This window comes from Alosa alosa, chromosome 17 (assembly GCF_017589495.1).
Source record: "Alosa alosa isolate M-15738 ecotype Scorff River chromosome 17, AALO_Geno_1.1, whole genome shotgun sequence".
NCBI classification, from domain to species: domain Eukaryota; kingdom Metazoa; phylum Chordata; class Actinopteri; order Clupeiformes; family Clupeidae; genus Alosa; species Alosa alosa.
In genome coordinates this window covers 7,149,374-7,175,478 of record NC_063205.1, presented here as the reverse complement: position 1 = coordinate 7,175,478, position 26,105 = coordinate 7,149,374, and the positions used below count along the sequence as shown (strand labels likewise).

The following is a 26,105-nucleotide window of genomic DNA, read 5'->3' as shown; positions in this document are numbered from 1 at the left end:
AGCCATAAAGCACAATCTTGGGGGGACTGGAGGGGATTGGTCGTGTTGATAGTTAGTGAGAAGGGGGGGACATCTGCACAAGACACGGGAACAAAGGGAATCGGGCAATAGGGAGGAGCGAGAGCGTAAGAGAGAGAGAGAGAGAAAGAGAGAGAGAGAGAGAGAGACAGAGAGAGAGAAAGAGAGAGAGAGAGGAGGTAGATAAAGCCAAAGCCGGGGCCATGAGCTGTGCACTGCCCTACGACTCGCTGTCAGCGCGGCCGAGCCCACGCCGATCCAGCGAGTGGGAGCGCGAGCAGCACGCAGCACGACGGCTGTCCTCGCCCAGGGGTCCGAGCCTCCTCACCCCTACGGCAGTCTCCCGCCGGCCGTCGGCGCTCCCCGGATACCTGCTCTCACCCTTCCAGGATCAGCACGACTCGCAGCAGCAGCTGCAACAGCAGCTGCAACAGCATCAGCAGCAGCAGCAGCAGCAGCAGCGTCTCTCCTTGTCGCTGTGCTCCGAGGCCTCGCTGGCGCCCCCAGTGGCCCACGTGGGCAATGCCCCACCATGCTGCCGGGCGGTGGGCGTCATGCCCCTACTGCGGCTGGCGCTGCTGGCCTTCAGCTGCATGTTCTGGGCGGCCGGGCTGGCCATCTTCACACTGGGCGTGTGGGCGCAGGCCTCCCTGGCCGACTACATGCTGCTGTCGTCCAACCGCTACCCCAACGCGCCGCTCATTCTCCTGGCCACCGGCGCTGCCATCACCGCCTGGGGATTCCTGGGCTGCCTGGGGGTGGCCGCCAACCTGCCATGCCTGCTACGCGCCTATGGCTTCTTCCAGCTGGCCGCACTGATGGGCGGGCTTGCCGCCGGCCTCTCCGGGCTCTTCTACCGCGAGGACATTGCCGGGGGCTTCCGCAGTGGCCTGCACCAGGCAGTGGCAGCCTACGGCGAGGACGACGGTCGGGCTGACGCCCTGGACAGCCTTCAGAGGGTGCTCGAGTGCTGCGGGGCCGAGGGATGGCACGACTGGCTCAGCTCTGACTGGGCAACCCAAGATTTCTCTGGCGGCTCGGCAGTGTTGCCCGGGAACATCACCTGGACGTCGGTGCCCGACAGCTGCTGCGTGCGACGTAAGGGCTGTCGCAACCGACCGCTGCCGGAGGGGGGCAGCCAAGGAGTGGCGGCAGCTGCTGGGATCCATCCGCACGGATGCTTCCGGAAAGTGTTCAGCTTTGTCAACGACAATGTCTTTCACATCGCTGCAACTGTGCTTGGGCTGGCTTTCATCCAAGTCGCAGGCATCACACTGGCATGCCTACTCGCCAACCGGTTGGCACCTCGGTTACAGCGACCAGGAGTTCATTAACATGTGTGGGTCGCGTACCCACTGGGATCCCTGTGACCTCTGCACTACCATAACTGGACAGGGCTGTGCCTCAGGACTGTGCCATGGAAGTGCACAGCTGGTCGAAATTCACCTGACCACCTGAATTCCAAACTACAGTCTCGACCAAATGGACAAACCATTAATATGTTTGCAGTCATTGCTGTCGTTATTGTGAAACCATTGTTAGATATCCATGAGCCATTCCTGATCCATTTGGACACTTTAGATAGATAGCCTACTGAAGGAATGCCAACATCTCTATCCTGCTGATTCTGATTGTTTCGAGTTAATACTGTATAACACAGGACAGCAGAGACAGTACAAAAACAACTGTACTTGAAAAAAACTAAATACAACTATCACTAAGGTAACCAAGACCTTTATCAGATTTACTTCTGTATATAGTTATTTATGCATGGACTTACAAATGAGTATGTTTCACGCTACTTCAAGTATTATATCCTTAAGGCATTTCAGATAGTGAATGAATAATAACACATCCTTTAAGAAGCACTCAAAAAAGTTAAGAGCACAACACAAGAGAATATGGGATTAATTAATACAAGGGATATTCACAACGGGACATCTTTTGGGTATGTAAAACAAAATATTGGTAATTGTAACAAAACATTTACTAATTTGATAACTACTTTGAAAATACAAGTTATCTGTAGAAATTGTATTGAGTATTATAAAAAATGTATATAAATGTGTGTGATATTTTACTTTAATTTACAAATATGCATCATGAAAATTGTTCAGGTGCAATACGGCTGTTATCCACTGCAATAGCTATAGAAATGGAAATAATGTTAACGTAATGACATGCCAAGGCCAAGACATGCCAAGGAAATCAATATCTGTTTATTGTATATCCCACTTAAGAATCACCTTGTCATGTGTATTATTAATTGATTATTCATATATGTTTCCCATATTGATTGTGGATAACAATAAATCAGAATTTGATTTGCCACTGAGGTCACTACACATCTATCTTGTATATCAGGATGGTGCAAATCTTTTTGTCCTTGTCTTAGCTGACATTATTGCCGTTGAAATCAAATAAAATGTATCAGATACTGTATCAGATGGCTACTGATGACATGAAGGAAACAGTTATCTGAGGTCATTTACCTCATGGAATGAATTTGTGTGAGCAACAGAACAAAAAAAAACTTTAAAAGAGAAAGAGAAAGATAAACATCTGCAGTTCAGCAGACTGTAAGGATGTGCTGTATGTAAATAAAAAAATACAAAATGGCTCAAATTGGGTTAGTAGTATGATTGTGCCATCTAGTAGGTCTATCCCTCCAGCCTCTAAATCTGTGCACCAAACATTTTGTAAACATTCGTTTAAGAGTCTATATATTCATTACTTGGTATACTGCCCCCCCAACAAAAATAAATAAATAAATAAATACATAAATAAATAAATCCAATCAATCTATATGCGAGCAGAAGATCTGTGGTCATGGGCTTTCCCTTGACTTGAAATTGATCTGGTCTGACAAGTTTGGCCAAAACATTCCTATCAATTCAAATGTCCAGGGCCGCCAGGATAACTGCACTACACATCTACTGCATCTACAGACTCACAGAGCTGAAAGTTAACGCGCCAACTCTCTCATAAAGAGGCACTGAACAAGATCATTGTTATGTGGCTTAAATTCAAAATCGCTCTAACTCACTGAGCATAACAAGGTAGATCACAGAAGTTGATTGCGGTGAGAGATACAGGATAAAATCCAAACTCAAGATCCACTGAAATAGAAGCTGCAGCTGAATGGTTTGGTTGTGCATTTACTCGCTTTCCCAAATAACTGGTAGTAGAACCATAAAATCCTCTGGGTTTTAAGAGACATTGACGCAGCAAACCCATTTTTATGTCTCTAACCCCCCGATCCATGTGCAGCGAGGTGCTAAATTGTCTCAGGCAGAGGCGACCAATATTGTCTCCCACTCTATGTGGCCTGACATGCTGAAGAGTAATGGGCATCTAAACAGCATCTCATTTACTCTCAAGAGAGTTAGATCTATGGGAACACACTGTTGTGCTTTTCATTTAGGCCTGTAGCCGGAGAGACAGCTGAGATGTGTGTAGAAAAACAGCATAATTGATAATATTATTATTATCATCATTATTATTATTATCATTATTATTATTATTATTATTATTATTATTATAGAAATAAATATAAATGCAAGCTGTGATTATTGGTGTCCAAGCAAAATGGAATAAGTGCTTAAGCAGGAAAAGGTTAAAGGTCACTGAGGAAATGGGGCAAAGTATAGCACACCACATTACACATTTCCACGTGAAGCGTTTAGCGAATCTTGAGATCTTGACATGTGGCAGTTTTAGCACCCTCCATGTGTGGCATTTCACAGAATTTGGTGTTTGGTTTGGTTGTGATTGGAACTTTATCTGAGAAGGTAATGATAATAGATTCTAGAACCATTATGGGCAAATACATTTTACTGATGTGTAACTCTGAAGAGGAGCAACCAATAAAACAATTGTTGGTGTTATTCTGTAGTTGTATAGCATACCACTTGGAAGAATGGCCTCTGAGAAGATTTTTTAAAATGGCAGGAAAATGTTGGCATGGAAACGGAAATACAGTTGGTGTTAGTTTCAGAAGTTTACAGGGAACTACTTCTGTACTTGGACCCCTAATAATAGTCGCACAAATACACTTTGTCAAGACAATACACACAAATTGACACTCGAAAAAGCAAATACTATTCACACAAAAGCTTCAGTGGTAACAGTGGCTTTGACATTGGGTATGTATGGAAGGCCATAATTAAACACCTCACTTGTAGACTACTACTCTGTTTGCATTATTAGGCTAGTCATTTATTCTATATCGAAATCATGCTTTATATCATTGAAATCATGCTCCACTCTGTTGAAAAAGGGACAACGATGAGACCATATGAGGACAATTCCACCCATAGTGTTCTATTTATTTACAAATACATACTTTAATTACACTTATACATAGCCTTATTCTAGTGCTCTTCATACTATCCATCCTGCACATACACTTATTCTTAATACTCTTATAATACTGTATCTGCACTACAATGGTACTGTAACCACACTGCACATAGCTGTACATACTGTACATATATGTCTATATGGTTCATACTACCATATTTATTCTGTTTTTTCTCATACTATATTCTGTTAATACAGTGCATATCTCTATATTATTCTTACTGCTACTACATTGCACATCTGTACATGTTGTTCACATTATTCATTTAGTTGCCATATTTATTCTGCTCTTATATCTATACACTGCACATATTTATATCTAATTTATATTACTCTAAACCATCCTCTGTAAACCTATTGCATACTACTGTCTACACTGTACTTTATTCTTGTCCTGCCTATGCATCACCTGTCTATACTTTGTATAGGCCTATCACATTGCACTTTTCTGCTTTTTTGCAATTCTGGTTAGATGCAAACTGCATTTCGTTGGCTTTGTATTGTACTCTGCACGATGACAATAGAGTTGAATCTAATTTAAATAGCCTAGGCTAGATACGAACGGGTTGGAGAACAAATGGCACCTTTCATTTCTCGGTCTCTGTTTCAGACAGGATACAATAACAAGTTACACCAAACAAAAAAGGTGGATGTCAAAGAGTATGTTGTTTGGACTTTTACACTGTTTGGTTTGGAAGGATCGGATGAATGATTAATTATGAGTCGGCAACTATTTAGACACGTTACATATCTTACATGTCGCAAAACCGTGGCACTCGTTCTCGCGCAAATACATTGTGCCAGGAGCTTGAGTGGATTAATCCTCCTCTAAACTGCAGCAGCAGATGAGGGTTATTTTTTTTCGGTCGTAGACCTCTGCACTCATAGCCTAGGCTACGCGTAATAGTAATCCAGAGGAGGTCAGCATTTGAGTGGTGTTTTCCACTCTCGACATGGACCTCATGGGCTCCGTGCTCAGTCGTACACCTCTTGAACGTCTCGCTTTTAATAATGTTGTTTTGCGAACACTACCTGTGGATTCATCGAGGGAACCCGGGTCGAGGACCGTGAAAGGGGCCTGTTTCTCTCGAGTTACGCCGCAGTCGCTTGACAACCCCAAATTTGTGGCAGTGTCGGAACCAGCTTTGTCTTTGCTGGGACTGAGTGCAGAGGATGTATTGAGAGACTCTCATGGTGCAGAGTACCTCAGTGGCTCGAAACTGATGCCAGGTTCCGAGCCCGCTGCTCATTGCTATTGCGGTCACCAGTTCGGTCAGTTTGCTGGACAGCTGGGTGATGGAGCGGTCTGCTATTTAGGCGAAGTGGAATCCCGCGGCCAAAATCATGACAACCCGTGTGGACGATGGGAAATCCAAGTTAAAGGGGCTGGACTGACACCATACTCCAGGTACTGTGTTCAGTAGGCCTACGTGAAACCACGAAAACGTTAATAACAAAGTAAAAGTTAAAAATAATGCTGATGTTGTTTTTTTTTTTGTTTTTTTTTTTAGATTTTTATAGTTTTGTGATGTTAGTGCTAAATTCAGTTTGTCTCAATATTTCTTTATTTACTGCTTGGCTACAGGTTGATTTTAACTGCATAGTTAGTTAGCCTTTTTTCAGAAGATAAAAAAAAAATGTATTCATGAATAATACTGACAGTTCTCAAGACATTCTAGAACCTTACCCATTTGGCCCTAATACCCTAATCGCCAGAATGTGGCAGCCTGCCTCCATTCTGGAGCTGCTTAATGGATTAGGCACACTCGTGCTCTCCTTGCACAAGAAATATCACACTGCCTCTCACTCAGTGGAAAAAAGATCTTTCTTTTAAATGTAATGCATTATTTACAGATCGTCAACACAAGGCCTTGAAATTCCCCTGGGGATCAATAAAGTATCTATCTATCCATCTATCTATCTATCTATCTATCTATCTATCTATCAGTAAAGCTGGTTGCTATTACTATGACTAGTTTATTCTCCCTGTGATGCAGGCAGTCAGATGGGCGTAAAGTGTTGCGCTCCAGCATTCGTGAGTTTCTGTGCAGTGAAGCCATGTTTGCCCTGGGAGTGCCCACTACCCGTGCAGGCTCCCTCGTGACCTCTGACACCTATGTGATGCGGGATGTTTTCTACAGTGGAAACCCACAGCCTGAGAGGTGCTCAGTTGTCCTGCGCATCGCCCCGACATTCATCAGGTGAAGGGTCACTTTGCTTACCTGTTCTGGATCCAGTGGAAAGCTGAAAGCTGAGCTGGGCCTGGTATTTTGCTGCAGTACTGCAGGGCAATGATTTTGTAATGTCCAAAATGTCACTGGGCAACAAGAGCATAAAGCTGTTTGCAGCTACGAGTGAGCTTCTCAAGATTTATTGCTACTGTCAGATCAAATATTGGACAAGGCATTTGGATCTGGCACAGAGGCAGCTATAAAAATGGCGAGTATTTGTCTTCTAAATCAGAATGCTGCATCTCACTGCAACACATTTAGAGCAATTTATGTCACTGAAGTTATGCAAGCCCATTTTAATCAACTCGTATACATCCTTGAAACTAAAATTTACCATGCACCGTTTTGAAAACAAACAAGTAAATAAACAAATCTGTTGTCATTTGTTTACCCAGGTTCGGGTCATTTGAGATCTTCCACCCTGTTGATGACTTCACCAACAGGCAGGGCCCCAGTGTGGGTCGCCATGACATCCGTGCCCAGCTGCTGGATTATGTGATCGAGACCTTCTACCCCAACATCCAGAAGAGCCATTCAGATCGCAAGGAGAGAAATGCAGCCTTCTTCAAAGAGGTAGGAAGAAATGTTATGCTAAATAAATAACAAATTACAACATTTAGCCATGAAACCAAACTTGTTTTATGTACTTAATTGTTTATTTTAAATGGCATGTCTCCATTAAGTATAAAATGCATACAAACTAGCAATAAATATAATGTATAATGCTCCATACAAAGCCTGTGATATTTTGATGTCATAAATATCTATATGCATCAGGAATTCTCCAGACTATGTTTGCATCAGAGAGGGTTCAAGCGGAGCTAGTAATCAAGGATCTTTGTTTGGATGTTTGAAATGTTTATGTCCATTTTATGATATCATGTTATTTTAGGTGAGCATGAGGACAGCCAAGCTGGTGGCCTTGTGGCAGAGTGTGGGCTTCTGCCATGGTGTACTCAACACCGACAACATGAGCATCCTGGGTCTCACTATAGACTATGGTCCTTTTGGCTTCATGGATAGGTATTTTGTAGCTTGCACTGCACAATACGTTACCCCAGTTCTAAACAATAATACTTTTCTCATTAATGTAGTACAACTATTGGTCTTCACTGGGAACAATTCAGAGATTAACTTGGCACATAACATAGGATTGTCTGTTTATTTTGTTTTGCTCCCTCTGTCAGGTTTGACCCTGAGTTTGCATGCAATGCCTCAGACAAAAGAAAACGCTACACTTACGAGGCTCAACCGTACGTCTGTCGCTGGAACCTTGTCCGTCTGGCAGAGGCTCTTGGGAAAGAGTTACAGGGGTCGCAAGCTGGGGCCATCCTTGATGACTACATGCCCATGTACGAGCGCTTCTACATGGCCAACATGAGGAAGAAGCTGGGCCTCCTCCAGCGTGAGGAGCCAGAGGACCAGGAGCTGGTGGAAGACCTGCTAGGGACAATGTACAACACAGGTATTAGTATTAGAATGAATGTGTGTGGGGCAGACACACTATGAAGATTAAGGATAACATAAGTACTTTAACAGGGTAAAGCAGGTTATCATTCTTTTGTACACTTCAAATGTGTTCGGCCTTCAAAAAGTGGTTGTAAAATTGAAAGAAGAGACTACGTACTTTGGAGAGGATTGTTTTACTTGGCAAAGAGGGTGTGTACACCACTGTGCACGCTGAGTCATCTGAAATATTAGGCATAAGACAGGGGAGGGGAGACAGTACCCAGGGGAGATAGATAGTAGCTTTACATGTTCTTTCATTGCCCAGACTGGGTGACCGTGTGCTTCATTTCACTGCTCTTCATATCTCTCCCTTTGTGTCATCCATGTTTTTTGTTTTTCATTCTCTCTCTCTATCACTCTCTCTCTCCGTCTCTCTCTCATCTCATCGCATCTCATCTCATCTCATCTCATAAGGTGCTGACTTCACCAACACATTTCGCCTCCTGAGCCAGGTGCCGTGGCCCATGGAGGGCGAGGCGGAGGAGGCCACGGTGGAGCGGGTGGTGGGACTCCTGCTGGAACAGGGTGCCCCAATGGAGGAGCTCAAGGTGGCCAACCATCCCACCATGGAGCCCCGGTGAGGGCAGGGAACCATGGTGGATGATAGCACACTCTTAGAATGGTCCATGCCCATGGTGGATGATAGCACACTCTTAGAATGGTCCATGACCATGGTGGATGATAGCACACTCTTAGAATGGTCCATGACCATGGTGGATGATAGCACACTCTTAGAATGGTCCATGACCATGGTGGATGATAGCACACTCTTAGAATGGTCCATAACCATGGTGGATGATAGCACCCTCTTAGAATGGTCCATGACCCGGCTGAACTTAGGCTTGAACTAAATTGGTTGTAATTGAGACTCTATTGAGTACTACTCAGATGTAGCCTAGATTGTCACTATTAGTGAAATCAGTGTTCACAAAAGTGACTTAGTATATTTGTAACATTTTAGAAATGTTCAAATATATGTTAGGAGTCGCCAGTAAATAACACATTTGCCAATTGTGCATAGAAATGAAGTAAAAACTTAAATGTTCTGGAAAGTGTAATTGAGAATATGCTGTTCCCTAATGATACCTTGTCTTCCTTTCAATACAATGCTTGCAGTGCATAGCAAGACAAGCACAACTGGAGAATTGGTAGGTTCTTACTGTAGTGTCAGGTTTACTGAGCTTGCTGAGCCAACAATGCCTGTCTGTGTTTGTCAGTCTCTCCTCTCAAGTAACCATGTGAAAACACTGATAAGAGTTTCTTTGTTCACCTGGCACTAATTGCATCCCTGAAAACAAAAATAGTTGCTACTTAAAACTGAGAGAAGTCCTTGTGTTCATTAAACCGCCCTCCCATTCACTTGGTTATACTAGGAAGGGTCATATTCCCATTCTTATAAATAGCATTGTCTATGCATGACAAAGTGTGCAGAGGGCGGCTTTGTTAGTGTCTTAGTAGAGTGTAGCTTTTATTCGATCAAAAAAACAAAACAAAACTGCTGCTTTACTATTACTATGACTGTGTTACCACTGCTATTGACCAGTTTTCAATGACCAGTGCACAGCCTTTTGAGTAGTCTAGTTCAGTGTTTCCCAAACTTTTTTTCTGGGGACATACTTTTTAAAAATGACAGACCATCGCGACCCATTTCACTTCAGAGCAAACATGCAACCACCAATATTGTTTAAGGCCACAGGTTATCAAACTTGTCTATGCCCCCACCCCCAACCATTCTACAGTGCCATATCTATATACGTAATAGCGCCTACTACCACTACTATTACAGGGATTGGTGATGCACTGACTCGGTTTCCCACAATTCTGCAATCTCAATTACACATGAAACAATGTTAATATATTCAAAGCTGTAAAAAGTTTTGTACAAACACACAACCTCAGCTTTTTCTTATCCTGCTTTGAGCACAGTTGTGTTGCATTTTGAGCATCATCAGCGTGGAAAGTTGGAAATGACTACTGAAAAGATACGCCTGTCACGGTATGTTGTGACAGGCTATGTTGTAAGAATGGAACAAGAGGCTTTTGCGCAATAGCATTTATTGTAGGCTATCCTAGTAGAGTTCACGAGGTGGAAAACGAGAGGAAATAATAGCGTTTAAAATGTCCATTTAAATTGTAGCCTAATATAATGCACTGTAGTGCGTTTTAAATCCGAATTAATAAGGAATGTGAGGAAGTTGCTATTAACTTTAAAGAGTGTATCTACAATCGAAAATATTGACAGCCAATGGCTCAAATTGAATAGCCATGTCTAGTATACAGTACGTATGTCTGCTTTAGTTGACAGCATGGTAACTAGATTTTAATAGGTCAACGGAAGCAGCTGTCCGCTAATGTTTGCGCTGATTCATGTCGCTTGCATTTTGCAACTGCGAGGTCAATGGCAGGTGCCCCACAGAAATGTTCCATTTTGCGAATGAGATGTCCATGCTGTCCCCTCTGCAACGCGTTCGCCCCCCAGTTTCAAAGCTATTCTAAATGCAAAATTGCACAGAGGGCCATGACTGTAGTTAACAAACTAGATCCTAATAAAAAAACTGTTAGCTTTCCTGGCTAAATGGTATAAGCTAGGCCTATTACACAACATAAATTGTGCTGTCGACCCAAATAAAATCTCCCTGCAGCCCCCACCCATTGGGTCGCGACCTAATCTTTGGGAACCAATGGTCTAGGTTATGGAAATGAAGTAGCTTTGCCATTATGCACACAGCTGCTCACCACTTCTGACACAAGATCACTGTATACTTCATCTTATCCTTTGTCATTCTCCACCTCTCCCCTGTCCGGCATTCTGTGTGCAGTGAGTTGGAGATGATGCTCTCCATGAGCCAGGCTAACCCAGCCATGTTCAGCATCATGGCCAGCAAGCGGAGGTGGCCAAGCAGCTCTGCGGGAAGCTCGGCAGGCTGAAGGAGCTGCTGGGAGACCAACAAGGAGGATCTGGCGGCCAAGCAGAGGCTGACTGGCTCCGGTGGATCAGCGATACAGGTTAGGCGACATGCAAACTCTGGTGCACGTTGGAGGCTTTTGTGAGCAAAGTTGTACAGAGAAAGATGTAGAGATATGTTATGAATGCCATGTTTTGTTTTGCATTTCCTCTTTGAACTTGAATAGGAGGAGGTTGGCGCGTGAGTGTGAGAAGGAGTGTGACAAGCCCAATGTGGAGAGACTAAACATGAAGAGGATCCAAACTATGGACAGCACCAACCCACGGTTCATTCTTCGCAACTACATTGCCCAGAATGCAATTGAAGCTGCAGAGAAAGGAGACTTCTCAGAGGTCAGATACTAATCCGCTTTAGACTCTTGTTTTTTACTCACTTTAGTTTATTAAAACCATATAGAACTGAGACCAGACTTCGTCTTTTTCTGACTTTTTAAACAAGATATGTACAATTTGGTGCTTGTAGGTTCAGCGGGTTCTGAAGCTTCTTGAGAGGCCTTACTCCGCACAGCCTGGTGTGGAACATCCTGGCTGGCTTGGGCAAGCTCATCAAGGGACGTGTGGTGTTGGCGGACCAGGTGGAGCCGAAGTGGAGCGTAACGGGAAGGATCCAGACTCAGTGGCACGTTGCCTCCCCTATGACAGCAAGCCGCCCTCTTGGGCGAGGGAGGTCTGCGTTACATGATCCTCATAGGCTCTCCCCAACCCCAGCTGATTGCGGAGAAGGTGCTGAGGTTGTAGACTGTATCCCGGTCACGTACTGTATGTTGAGGCTGACATTGGTGGTTGAATTCAGTCAAGGCATTTGAGGAAGTTGTTACTATGTGAATATGCCATGGGCCCTAGGAAATAGATGGTTTGACTGAATTTTTCCCTTGGCGGGAGTCTATCAACAGCAAGAATAAAGAGAGTTTATATCATAAACATCTCTTTTTTTCTTTTCCCTTCTTCCAGTCAGTCTGCGGTTATCATGGGAGGAGAGGCAACTGGCAGGAAACCCTTGTAATCACATTATGCATAGAGACTGTGTATCTGAAGCAGAGATGTCAAATTTGTTATTGCTGTGAATACTTTAAAGTGTGTACTGGCACTTTGTATCCAAATATTTGATTTGAATTGTAATACGTTTGATGACAACTGTGATGTGGACGGGTCATTTCCTGTGACTGTCCACTGTGTGCACATACCATACAACTTTGTGCTCTTGCTTGTGTACACAAAATTCGGCATTTCTGTGGTTGAAAATGACTGCTCAGACCACCAGTCAACAGTGACAGGTCTGAACATGATGGACAAGGGTGTTTCTGATTTTAAGCTTTTATATACATGCACACAAAAACATAATCATCTAGGTACAGCATGCAATATCAGAATTACTGATTTTCTGAAGTTCCTAGCTCTTGTATTGCTGTACTTTACAACGTCGTCAGCTCCTCAGTTTTCGGTATGTGTCATTATACTGTTTACATCTAGGTCACTATAGTACTTGAATCATGCCTGCAGTACTACATCTGTCATGACAAGGAACGTCTATAAAACATACCTTTTTATGTTAAGCTTAAATATGTATGAACCTAAATAACAACCTTAAATAATGCTCATACTAATGAAGTTGAAGAAAGCTCACTGATTTCTGGACTAGAGACTTGTTCATTATGTAAATCTGTAATGCTGAATGCAAATACACCATATATTCATATATTTTCTGTCTGCTTCTGTTTTGTCATAAATACATATACTTGTTGGTGCCACTGTTTTATTATGGGATTATGCTTATGTCTCCTGCAATGGATACAGAGGCACCACTTTGGACAACTGGGTTATTGTGTGACATCAGTCATTCATTGTAGTTAACTGTGGTGCCACACAGTGATTCCAATATTAGTTAAATCTTTGACATGTCACACAGCGCTACGTAGCAGAGAAGAAACAGAGTAAATTGAACAAACTGAGCAACTCAGAAACTATTACAGCATAAAAGACCAACTTGTGCAACTATGGTCTACACATAATCCCCTTGATCATAAAGGCAGAAGTGAGTCATTGTGAAAACACACACAATAGCCATTACCAAACCCAACACAATCAAACCCTAAGAACTGGATAAAAGGCTCAATATTTTCTGTAGCTTGCTGTTAGGGGGAATACACAGGGAAAAGTGATTGCCTTCTGCCATTTTAAAATGTTTGACCTGATTGTGCTTTAACAATGTTTGACATGATTTATTGATTATCCACTATGTGGATTAGCCAAATTTTCTGAATTCATTACAATGTGTGCATAATTTATTATCATCTGTGCCCATTTAGTAAATTGAGTTCACAACGTAATGTGCAGACAATTTACTTTAGATGAGCACTCTATGTATCATTGTGAGCTCAATTTAATAATGTGCCCACATTTTAGTACGCTGAAAATGATTCTTCTAATGCACACACAATTTACTTTAATGTGCCCACGAGTAAGTTATAGAAACTGTATTCTGCACACTTTATGATCTCTGTGTGCATGTTTAAGTAAACTGACCTCACAATATATCAGTTGTTTTATATTTATTTATTTTATTTTAACTGGACGTTTAGGGGCTCTGTATTATATAACTTCAGGGTTTTTTGTTTGTTTGTTTTTAACAGGATGCATAGTGTGTGACCGCAGCAGTATACAGTAGTGAGCTTTCAGACTGTATGCTAAGTGCCTTACTGTTTGTCTAGGTAGGCCATCAACACACAGCTGTGGCTTAATAGGAGGTGTGTCCTGTCTCATCTTAATACTATCAGTGTAGGTGTTTCATGACTGTTAGTTGCTTACTGAATTAAACAACAAATGCAAGTCACTACCTGGTTTCTCAGTTGATATTTGAACAGTGCTTTTTCTGATTTCACTATGTTAGCAATTGTAAATCTATCCACTAAGATACAGGTTCCTTGTTACTTTTTAACTCTAATTGACAATTCAATCACTGTACTTATACTCACACTTTGAACAGTGGGGTGTAATTAGTCTGATTGGAGAGCCCCGTAGCAGTTGAAAGGCTCTCTTGTATTGGATGACGTCTTAAGCTCCACCCTCATTTCACGGGTGTGCAAAATGTGTGTATGTGTGTTTGCTTTTGCTCTGAGTGTTTGTGAAGTCAGGCCTGAAAGAACAGCACTGCTAACCACTCAGGAGAGATAAGGAGAAAAAAGAGTAATTTACTGAACAGCAGGAATCAGTTTTAACCTTTGAACAAGCATAACTTCACATGGTAAGCACATTCGTTTAGTTCCCAGCATTTGAGTCATTTCATAGTGAGGACATACTTTGAATTCTAATGGAACTGGAGAACGTCTGGGGTTGGGTACTAGAAAAGGCTGGGCTTTGAACTGCCTGTGCAATACTGCCCTACAAAGGCAAAAGACCTTAACTCGCCAGAGTGTGAAACTGAGAAAAATGACTTTAAAGTTTTTTTGTTGTCCAGCCAATTGTATGATAGGTAGGACACTGAAAATTTGCCAAGTAATTGTCATAATGAATACATGTATCTACATGGAAAAAAAAATCAGCTCAAACTTGACCTTTGACCCTTATTTGGAAGTTACTGTACTCTGCCTTTGCATTATCTGCAAAACAATAATGGGTCATACAAAGGCAAAATACCTTAACTTCTAATTTATTGACCATTTGGACTTTTATCACTCTATAGAAACATTTATATGATAACAATGATAGCCTTAAGATAACATTTAGTGAGTTTTGTCTAGTAAGGCTTAATATTAGGCCTCCATCAACAGAATATTACAAAATAATGAGAAGGCTACACTGGAACTTTTTAAAACTTTATCGTTGTACTTAATTTAAGTAAAATAACACTTTAAGAGCCAGAAAACCAAAAAACAGCCACAAAATGATCCAAGCCAATGCCATTGGAAACGTATGCAATTACAGGAATTTTGCTACTCATGGACACATAATAATTTACTGTCTGTGTCGTGCGGGCGGCGGAGGAGTCACACATTGATTGGATTTCTTTCTTGACAAATTAAAGGGACATCGACTTAAGGACATGCTGTGTAGTTTTGTTCGTATGGGAGTCAAATATTTTGCAACCAACACTGTCTAGCTTTAGCTAATAGCTTACTCATAGTGACACTTAAAATTGAATGACAACATCCGAACAACGTTGCACTTTTATAGATTTTAGGCTAGCTAGCCTGCACATAATTATATTGCGAATGGGCTTGCTGAAAACTTGAGATGGATTTAAACAATGGATTTGTGTTCTCAGTGGATGTTGTTTTCCATGGATTTTGTTAAAGGTAAGCTGCAATCTAAGTTCTATCTGCTGGGTTAGTTTGTGTGCGACATGTTCTCCTCGCCGGGGAGGGACGGGGAGGTGTATCGTGAGGCGTCCCAACCCACTCGCTTTGTTTTCTGCCAGTGAGTGGACTTGCAGATTGGCAGGCAGCTAGCCACCCTGTATGGCACGAGAAAATGTGTACTAGGCTACTAGTTAATAGTATCCAGGCTTTGAGACATTTATGGTGTCTTGCAGTCGCCTGGCACAACATCTATCATGTAGGCTATTTGTGGATCAGGAACAGTTAACTAGGTCACACTTTATTGAAGTGTGGCTGAAGTGCTTCAATTAGGCCTACATATAATACATAGGCATAAGACACTCTGCCTTTGTTTTACCCACCACCAATGTTAATATGGTTTGCTGCGCTGAAATTACGGTGCACTGTAACTTAATTCCAGCGTTCTATAGAGCCCATGAAACAAAGCTAAAGAACCACAACTGATGTTACGGGCTATGCCTTGGCTTACCCTCTGCTTTTTGAAGTTACGCCAAAAACAGCATCTTATTTTGATAAGAAAACAACAAAATTGACTCAAGATATTTGTCCACATGATAAAATTGATGCCCATTGTTCCAAAAATGACACTCATTTTTGATAACTGAAGTTACGGCCTTTTGCCTTTGCACGGCAGAATAGTGAACACACTTTGGAACTTTGAAACAAGAAACTGTGAGTAGATTCAGATTGTGTATTTTACACTAGCATTTAGCAAAGCCTTTATAAACATAGGCCTGTGGTCACATTGACTAGTCAAGTAACAACCTACTGTCAACTAGTGTAAAAAACTATTTTCAACTGTGTAAAGTTAACATGGTTTATATTGTAAAAATATGCAATATGCTGATTAAGTGTTTCTTTTTCTGTGCAACATGTTTCTAACAGCTGTGTCAGAGAGAACCTGAAATGAGCAGGTTATTCCACAATCAGTTTAGATGTGAACTAATTCTCTTTTGCAATCAGATGGAAAGAAAGCTGTCAGCAATAGCTGGACTGCTGCTTCTCTGCTGCACCTTTACTGACCAGACCCATCAGCATAAGGTAAGGCTATCCTAAAGACATGCTGGCCAGAGAATGACTTCAGTTTTAACTTCATCGGTTAATTTTTTTACATTATAGCTCATTTTAATTCTATTTAATCAACTTCCAGGTGCAAAAACCCACATTAACGTCTCAAGGTATTGCAACACTGAGTCTGTGTATCGTGAGCAATAAAAAGTTCCAAATTAACAATTTGCTGTAAATCCTGAAAAAAGTTTAGATTATGATCTTCTCCACTCATGACTTTCAGGCCAAGACTGTACAGCCATCAAAGATTCCAGTCCTAATGCTCAAAGTGGAATTTACATTATACAGCCGAAAGGAGTTCCAGTACCTTTCAAGGTACTGGTGAAAATGTTTCCAATTCTTTCAATGATTATATGCAGCCAGACACTGTTCTTAAACTGTTCCATAAAATACGTCATCAAATTGATGCAGAGTTCTTTTTCTTTTTTTACCTCAGCTATGTACATGTATAATTGAGAAGCATTCAATTGTGACCCCTGTGGAATACATTGGCAAATGTTGAACCTTAGAGAACCTCAACTGTCACTTTTTTCTGACAGTGTACGTACCTTTTGTTTGACCCTTACGCAGGTGTACTGTGAGATGCTGGCCGATGGGGGCTGGACAGTGTTCCAGAGACGTACAGGGGGGGAAGTATCCTTCCAAAGAAACTGGGCAGAGTACAAACATGGCTTTGGATACCTCGAAAGTAAGGCCCTGGGACCGCTCTGTTGCCTTCATTTATTAATTAATTTGTCATGTTCTATAAGCATCCTTTTGATCTACAGCATCACTACCACCAGATATACCGTATATATGATCAGTATACCCATCAAACAAACCTTTACGCTTTTCTCAAGGTGCATTAATCATCCTTAATATTTGCACTATAAGTGTGTTTCTCAGAACAATCCGTACAGACAGCATAATTAAGTGGATTGCCTGCAAAAGCCTGTAAGTTGTTCAGTATGCGTACTAAGTCACTTTAGTGCAATAGCAACGCAAAGGTGGTATCTTTTATGAATGAGGAGTGATTGCTGATTGAAGAATTGTGTAAAAGACTTTCAAGCAATATCTGTTAGCTGTGAATAAATCTTTCCCATTTGTTCACACAGTTTGGAGTCTTTGAAAGCTATGTTAAGTGGTTCGAAAAAGAGTGTTAACACATTTGCAAGAGATGACTCCAGCTGTGCTAAGATGAAGATCAGTGGATCCCAGTGCCATGAAGTACAGTACTAGCATTCACATAACTGTAACTGGCTCTCGTTTCAGAGGATCACTGGTTGGGCCTGGCCAAAGTGTGGGCTCTTACCAGGAGCAATGATCAGAAGTCCATCCTCAGAGTAGGCCTGTGGGACTTTGAGGGGGGATCAGCTTTTGCAGAGTACAGAGATTTCAGAATTGGCGATGAGGCGGCGGCCTACCAACTGAGTGTCGGAACTTATAAAGGCACTGCAGGTATGGAAATATGACTGCAAATTTAGATGAGATTATGTTCGCAACTTTTTAATATGTCTGTGAATATTAACAAAGCTAATTTATTTTATTTTTTTTATTTTTGCTGAAAAATAATTCAAGTCAAAAACTAGTGGCTATACCCACACAACAAAATAGAGTGGCTAGCATTACCTGAAACCTCTGAAGTGATGTTGATATTGTTCCTGATCGCCTATGTAATCCTCATACTGACCAGGTGATGCTATACGCGGAGCATACAGTGGTATTGACCAGAATGGCTTTGGATTCAGCACAAAGGACCGAGACAATGACGGCTGCTCCCCGTGCATCTTTAGAGACATCGCTGGCCGAAATGCAGCTCATCAGAGGGTGGGGCGGCTGGTGGTTCAGCCGTTGTGGCTCAGCCAACCTCCATGGAGACTGGCACCCAGCGGGGGACAACGAGGGCTGGGCGCCAGGGTGCACTGGCGACGTGGAAAGGCCCGGCCCCATACTCCCTACAAGCCACTCAAATGATGGTGAAGTCTGTGTGAGGACACCTCATCCAGTGTGACACTCAGAGGGTTTAATCTGAGACACTCAGGCTTCTGGTCCAGTAAGATTTCTGTGCTTGCTCCAGTAATTTCATTGAGTGAAAATTGTGTTCTTATTTCTCTTAGTTCTCTCACTTTATCTTGGCGGCAGTCGCATCACGGACAGCTTTGCAGTATATCTAGTTGAGGTGACTGATGTGATCAGGCTATTGATATTTTAGAAGAGTGAGTAAACATAATCACACACACATGTCTATACCCTGTGGAGTGGCCCAACATACTGTGCATAAAATGGGCCGCCACAGACCTGGCCGACCATTCTGGATCTTTTTTTGTGGGAGTACTGCTCTTTTAGATTTTGGAATATTCTTTGCCTTGCTTTGTGAACGTTTTGATTTATGATCAGTTTCTGTTCTGTGGCTGCTGATCGTTTTAACAGTCTGGACTTCTTCCATGTGCCTTGTGTCTACGTTCTGTGTGTATTGGGCCTACTAACTGGGATCTGACTATGCTTTGAGTGCATATTATGTAGGAATAAAGTGGTATATTAAGTATAAATAAAGTTTCATTAAATGTCAATCTCTGTGTGCTACTTCTGTTTGCGCCTCCTGTTCCTTGTGTCTCTGGGTCATTATGGATGTAGTCTTTGGCATGATCACACAAAACACCTTTTACTTTTTTTTGTTCTGATTTATGTATGCCCAATATATTTATACATTTCCTAAATGCTATGGACCCTTTTGGTGTCTGAAATAAAGATTTGATTCATTGATTGATGGAATGGACGGCTATTTGATAGAGACCAGGCTTCAGTGGGCCAGTTGATGCTGTTAGGTCCTGTGACGTTGCGTGCACTGCCTAACCTCTCTCTCTCTCTCTCTCTCGCTCTCGCTCTCTCTCTCTCTCGATATAGATATCTATATATATATGTGTGTATGTATATATATAGATATATACATATACATTTTCTCTCTCCTCTATCTATATATATTTTCTCTCTCTCTATATATATATATATAAATGTTCTCTCTATATTTTCTCTCTCTATATTCTCTCTCTCCTCTCTCTATATATATTTTCTCTATATATATTTTCTCTCTCTCTCCTCTCTCTATATATATTTTCTCTATATATATTTTCTCTCTCTCTCTCCTCTCTCTATATTCTCTCTCTCCTCTCTCTATATTCTCTCTCCTCTCTCTCTCTCTCGATTTAGGCAAGGCAGTTTTATTTACAGTATATAGCACATTTCTTACCAAGGCAGTTCAATGTTCTTTACATCATCAGTTGAACTCAGCAAGCATCAGCAAATCACAATATTCAAAATATAATAAAAGTCGTAAAATGATTTAAAAAAATGAATAAGAAATAATCAAATATATGAATGAAGTAAAACAACTAAAAACATGAATAAGGTAAATGTAATGAAATAAGTAAGAAAGAAATAAGAATGGAAGATAAAATAAAAGCAACATTTAAAAAGAAAACTTAAAGTAATAGAAGTACAATAAGGATAAAAGTAAGGTAAAATGCATTTAAATAAATAGATAAACCATCGCTCCAGCTATCACACATGTGATCAATGCCTCGCTAACCTCCGGCACATTTCCAACAGCGTTCAAAATGGCCCGGTAACACCGTTACTTAAGAAAGCTTCTCTCAACCCTGCTCAAGTCGAGAACTACCGCCCTGTCTACTAGGCAGTCTCACTACTGCCTTTCCTATCCAAAGGCATTGAACGAGCAGTCTCCAAACAGGTCTCTGACTTCCTTTCACAGAACAACCTTCTGGATCCAAATCAGTCTGGGTTCAAAAAGCTGCCACTCTACCGAAACGGCTCTGCTGTCTGTAACAGAAGCCTTAAAAGAAGCCAGGCGACCGCTCGGTCATCAGTACTCATCCTGCTTGACTTATCGGCTGCCTTTGACACGGTTAATCACCGTATCCTTCTCTCTATACTTTCGCTGACATGGGAATCTCGGTTCTGCTCTCTCCTGGTTTGAATCCTACCTCACAGGGCCTTTCGTTTAGCATTATCATGGCTTGGTCAGCTATCTGCACCTCACCATCTCACCACAGGGGTCCCCCAGGGCTCAGTGCTGGGCCCCCTCCTCTTTGCTATCTACACCACCTCCTTGGGACAGATTATCCGTTATACGGCTTCTCCATACCACTGCTATGCAGACGACACACAGCTCTATCTGTCCTTTCCACCTGGCGACCCCTGGTTTCAGCACGGATCTCGGATTGCCTTTCAGACATAGCTACATGGATGAAGGCACACCACCTCCAGCTGAACCTCTCAAAGACTGAACTGCTGGTCATCCCAGCTAAACCTACCATACACCCGACATCAACATCAAATTTGACTCCCTGTCTGTTTCACCGACCAGGACTGCAAGAAATCTAGGAGTTGTTCTCGACAACCAACTAAACTTCTAAGATCATGTTGCCTCAATTAAGCCCGGTCATGCCGTTTAGCACTCTACAACATCACGGAAAATCAGGACTTACTTGACTCAAGATGCTACCCAACTTCTGGTTCAGGCAATAGTCATCTCACCCATTCGACTACTGTAATGCCCTCCTGACAGGTCTCCCAGCCTGCGCAGTGAAACCACTTCAGATGATCCAGAACCTTGGCGGGCCTGGTCTACAACCAACCTAAAGGGCACATGTTACCCCGCTGCTCATCCAGCTACACTGGCTACCTATGGCGGCCCGCATCAAATTCAAGTCTCTAACGCTTGCCTACAAAGTAGTCTCGGTTCTGCTCCCACCTACTTGAATGCCCTCATACAGACTTACACTACCTCCAGACCGCTGCGCTCCTCTGGACTAAGCGGCGTCTAGCTCTACCACCGGTGCGCTCAAGCCAATCAAACTTTTTCTCATCTGTTGTTCCTCGTTGGTGGAACACACTGCCAGATTCCTACAAAGGGCAGGGACATCCTTTTTCACTTTCAAAAACTCCTGAAGACCCAGCTCTTTAGAGAACATCTACTCTCATAGCAACACTTACAACAAGTCTTACTGATCCTAGCACTCACCAGCCGTTTTAAACTGACAAGTAACTGTTAAAACAGCACTCACCAACGCACTTATTCTTACTGTACTCTAATGTTTTTTAAACTGTCCTAAAATTGTGAGAATTGTTCTAAAACTTACTGTTTACCATGTTGTTAGTCGCTTTGGTTAAAAAGCGTCAGCCAAATGTAATGTAATGTAATGTAATGTAAATGTAATAAACAAAGGTATAAAAACATGGGTATACAATGGAAAAACAAACATAAATAAATAAAGCAAAAAGATAAAATACATTTCAATAAAATGTATAAAAATACAGAAGATCAGCTAAAGTAAATGCAATAATTAAATCTGGTCTTGAAGTTGTTGGTTGTCAGGGCACTTTTGCTGTGGTTAGGCAGTTGGTTCCACAATCTGAATGCATAATAACTAAAAAGCAGCTTCCCCACATGGTTTTTATCAGTGGCTTCGACCAGTAAAAGTCTCTCTTGTGATCTAGTGGGCATAGTTGGCCCTGTTACATGCAAAGATTTAAATATATTTTCTATATTATATTTTCTCTCTCTCTCCTCTCTATATTCTCTCTCTCTCTCTATATTCTCTCTCTCTCTCTCTCTCTCGATTTTAGGCAAGGCAGTTTTATTTACAGTATATAGCACATTTCTTACCAAGGCAGTTCAATGTTCTTTACATCATCAGTTGAACTCAGCAAGCATCAGCAAATCACAATATTCAAAATATAATAAAAAGTCGTAAAAATGATTTAAAAAAAATGAATAAGAAATAATCAAAATATGAATGAAGTAAAACAACTAAAACATGAATAAGGTAAATGTAATGAAATAAGTAAGAAAGAAATAAGAATGGAAGATAAAATAAAAGCAACATTTAAAAGAAAACTTAAAGTAATAGAAGTACAATAAGGATAAAAGTAAGGTAAAATGCATTTAAATAAATAGATAAACCATCGCTCCAGCTATCACACATGTGATCAATGCCTCGCTAACCTCCGGCACATTTCCAACAGCGTTCAAAATGGCCCGGGTAACACCGTTACTTAAGAAAGCTTCTCTCAACCCTGCTCAAGTCGAGAACTACCGCCCTGTCTCACTACTGCCTTTCCTATCCAAAGGCATTGAACGAGCAGTCTCCAAACAGGTCTCTGACTTCCTTTCACAGAACAACCTTCTGGATCCAAATCAGTCTGGGTTCAAAAGCCGCCACTCCACCGAAACGGCTCTGCTGTCTGTAACAGAAGCCTTAAAGAAGCCAGGGCGACCGCTCGGTCATCAGTACTCATCCTGCTTGACTTATCGGGTTGCCTTTGACACGGTTAATCACCGTATCCTTCTCTCTATACTCGCTGACATGGGAATCTCCGGTTCTGCTCTCTCCTGGTTTGAATCCTACCTCACAGGACGCTCGTTTAACGTATCATGGCTTGGTCAGCTATCTGCACCTCACCATCTCACCACAGGGGTCCCCCAGGGCTCAGTGCTGGGCCCCCTCCTCTTTGCTATCTACACCACCTCCTTGGGACAGATTATCCGTTCAAGACGGCTTCTCATACCACTGCTATGCAGACGACACACAGCTCTATCTGTCCTTTCCACCTGACGACCCCCTGGTTTCAGCACGGATCTCGGATTGCCTTTCAGACATAGCTACATGGATGAAGGCACACCACCTCCAGCTGAACCTCTCAAAGACTGAACTGCTGGTCATCCCAGCTAAACCTACCATACACCACGACATCAACATCAAATTTGACTCCCTGTCTGTTTCACCGACCAGGACTGCAAGAAATCTAGGAGTTGTTCTCGACAACCAACTAAACTTCTAAGATCATGTTGCCTCAGTCGCCCGGTCATGCAAGCCGCACTCTACAACATACGGAAAATCAGGACTTACTTGACTCAAGATGCTACCCAACTTCTGGTTCAGGCAATAGTCATCTCACGACTCGACTACTGTAATGCCCTCCTGACAGGTCTCCCAGCCTGCGCAGTGAAACCACTTCAGATGATCCAGAACGCGGCGGCGCGCCTGGTCTACAACCAACCTAAAAGGGCACATGTTACCCCGCTGCTCATCCAGCTACACTGGCTACCTATGGCGGCCCGCATCAAATTCAAGTCTCTAACGCTTGCCTACAAAGTAGTCTCCGGTTCTGCTCCCACCTACTTGAATGCCCTCATACAGACTTACACTACCTCCAGACCGCAAGGCTCCTCTGACGAACGACGCCTAGCTCTACCACCACGGTGCACGCCAAGCCAATCCAAACTTTTCTCATCTGTTGTTCCTCGTTGGTGGAACACACTGCCAGTTCCTACAAGGGCAGGGACATCCTTTTTCACTTTCAAAAAACTCCTGAAGACCCAGCTCTTTAGAGAACATCTACTCTCATAGCAACACTTACAACAAGTCTTACTGATCCTAGCACTCACCAGCCGTTTTAAACTGACAAGTAACTGTTAAAAACAGCACTCACCAACGCACTTATTCTTACTGTACTCTAATGTTTTTTTAAACTGTCCTAAAATTGTGAGAATTGTTCTAAAACTTACTGTTTACCATGTTGTTAGTCGCTTTGGTTAAAAAAGCGTCAGCCAAATGTAATGTAATGTAATGTAATGTAATGTAATAAACAAAGGTATAAAAACATAGGTATACAATGGAAAAACAAACATAAATAAATAAAAGCAAAAAAGATAAAATACATTTCAATAAAAATGTATAAAAATACAGAAGATCAGCTAAGTAAATGCAATAATTAAATCTGGTCTTGAAGTTGTTGGTTGTCAGGGCACTTTTGCTGTGGTTAGGCAGTTGGTTCCACAATCTGAATGCATAATAACTAAAAGCAGCTTCCCCACACATGGTTTTATCAGTGGCTTCGACCAGTAAAAGTCTCTCTTGTGATCTAGTGGGCATAGTTGGCCCTGTTACATGCAAAGATTTAAATATATTTCTATATTATACTGTATATATTTCTTACAGAAAGCCATCCATACCTACATAAACCATAGCATTATATTTTTACTTTTGCTAGTTTAAATGCATCAAACATAGGCAAACAAGCGATATACAATAAACCTTAGTGAGAAATGAGTGACAGAATATTAAATATATAATATTTAAATATGAAATATTATTTGTTTAATGCTACAGGTCTTTAATTAAAGAAGTGGCGGAGTGAAAGAAATAGGTGCCGGTCCAGATCTGGGAGTTTCAGGAAGGTTCTGGCTTGCTCTGGCACAAATGAAGCCTCGCTGATGGCTTGCTCTGGCACAAATGAAGCCTCGCTGATGGCTTGCTCTGGCACAAATTAAGCCTCGCTGATGGCTTGCTGATGAACATCGCCAATGATGGTGAAATTAAGGGCTTTCCAGTTGAGGACATTACCAGGGGTGAAATTCAACTTGTTAGCAAACCGTTTGATCTGACAAGCAGAGATGACATAGTCCCACATATGGACATCAGTCATCTTCCCTACGAATGACTCGCCATCTTTATACCCTCCGTTTTATCCAGATTACCGTTGAATCCAACCTTCCTTGCACTTGGATTCCCATTGATCCAGACCTGAGACAATCCAGATTGGATTCCCAGGTGGCGCGAATCGAGTTCCAGGTGTTTTGCTCATCTTGTAGCTTAAAAGTAAGCTTTTCGTTACGGATGTACACGTTAAACGATGTCACTTTATCGATTAGGAAGTCATTGTCATGGTTTTTGGATGCCAAAGAAAGAAAGAGAGAATAGTCTCCAGTAAGCTTGGTACAGAACCTGCAAAAGAAAAAATACAATGCCATGATTGATGTGTTTATGCAAGGGTCCATAATAACATAATACAAATATATACATTAGCATTATTATTAATAATAGCATTATAATTATAATTATTATTATTAACCCAAAGCAATTTTAGTAAAAATCATGAATATGAACCAACACCAACCTGAGGCAGACTGTCACAGAGCTGAACTGATTTTGTGATGGTTGGAGTTTGACTTGATCAGTGTTGGACCTCTTTTTAAAGTTGAACATTTTGCCTGATAGATCTGTTTAGATAACAGTGATGGGAAATAGTGATAAAAACTTTGTGGGGGTGCGGTGTGTGTGTGTGTGTGTGTGTGTGTGTGGGGGGGGGGTGTACCCATGGGAGTGTGTGTGTTTGTGTGTGTGTGTGTGTGTGTGCTTTGCGTGTCCACATCTCAATTTACCACCGTCCCCTATCACTCAACCCTACCACAACACTACAGGCCGATGGGTGTACAGTCACCAAATATACATATTAATTTATTGTATGGCAGCATACAGCGCAAATCCCAAATTTGCCAAAGGTTCGTATGGGTATTTTCAGGCTATAAATGTACCGCATAGCAGCAGTGTTGGGAGTAATGCATTAAAAAAGTAATGTAATTACAGTAATGCATTGCTTTTTGCTGTAATGCAGTAATGTAAGGCATTACCAATACAATTTCAGTAATATTTTACTCGGTACAATTCTCAGTAACTGAAGTTACTTTGCTTTTTAATCCAAAATTAAGAAAAGCTCAGTTGGCACCAGAGAAGATTATCCAAGAATTAAAAAAGTCATCTATGCTGGTCCTGGAAT

The 26,105-nt window shown here is 41.8% G+C and overlaps 2 protein-coding genes and 1 pseudogene across 2 annotated transcripts in view; all 3 read left to right on the top strand.

Moving 5' to 3' along the window:
• Positions 1-218: 218 nt before the first annotated feature.
• LOC125310759 (tetraspanin-7-like) lies at positions 219-2,460 on the top strand. The gene has a single exon (XM_048268433.1). It carries the CDS (start codon positions 222-224, stop codon positions 1,350-1,352), a length of 1,131 nt encoding a protein of 376 aa, XP_048124390.1. The 5' UTR covers positions 219-221; the 3' UTR covers positions 1,353-2,460.
• Positions 2,461-4,884: 2,424 nt separating this feature from the next.
• selenoo2 (selenoprotein O2) overlaps positions 4,885-26,105 on the top strand; it is a 34,430-nt gene continuing 13,209 nt past the window's right edge. The window contains exons 1-7 of the mRNA XM_048268785.1: positions 4,885-5,788; positions 6,378-6,581; positions 7,007-7,184; positions 7,504-7,634; positions 7,799-8,076; positions 8,535-8,668; positions 9,237-9,268. Coding sequence (XP_048124742.1) covers positions 5,334-5,788; positions 6,378-6,581; positions 7,007-7,184; positions 7,504-7,634; positions 7,799-8,076; positions 8,535-8,668; positions 9,237-9,268 — 1,412 coding nt within the window. The 5' untranslated portion in view covers positions 4,885-5,333. The remainder of the gene's footprint in view (positions 5,789-6,377; positions 6,582-7,006; positions 7,185-7,503; positions 7,635-7,798; positions 8,077-8,534; positions 8,669-9,236; positions 9,269-26,105) is intronic.
• On the top strand, positions 14,046-18,591 carry LOC125310679 (annotated as a pseudogene).

What these genes read in the sequence shown, in the direction of transcription:
- LOC125310759 (XM_048268433.1), top strand. Translation starts at nt 222, where the DNA reads ATGAGCTGTGCACTGCCCTACGACTCGCTGTCAGCGCGGCCGAGCCCA.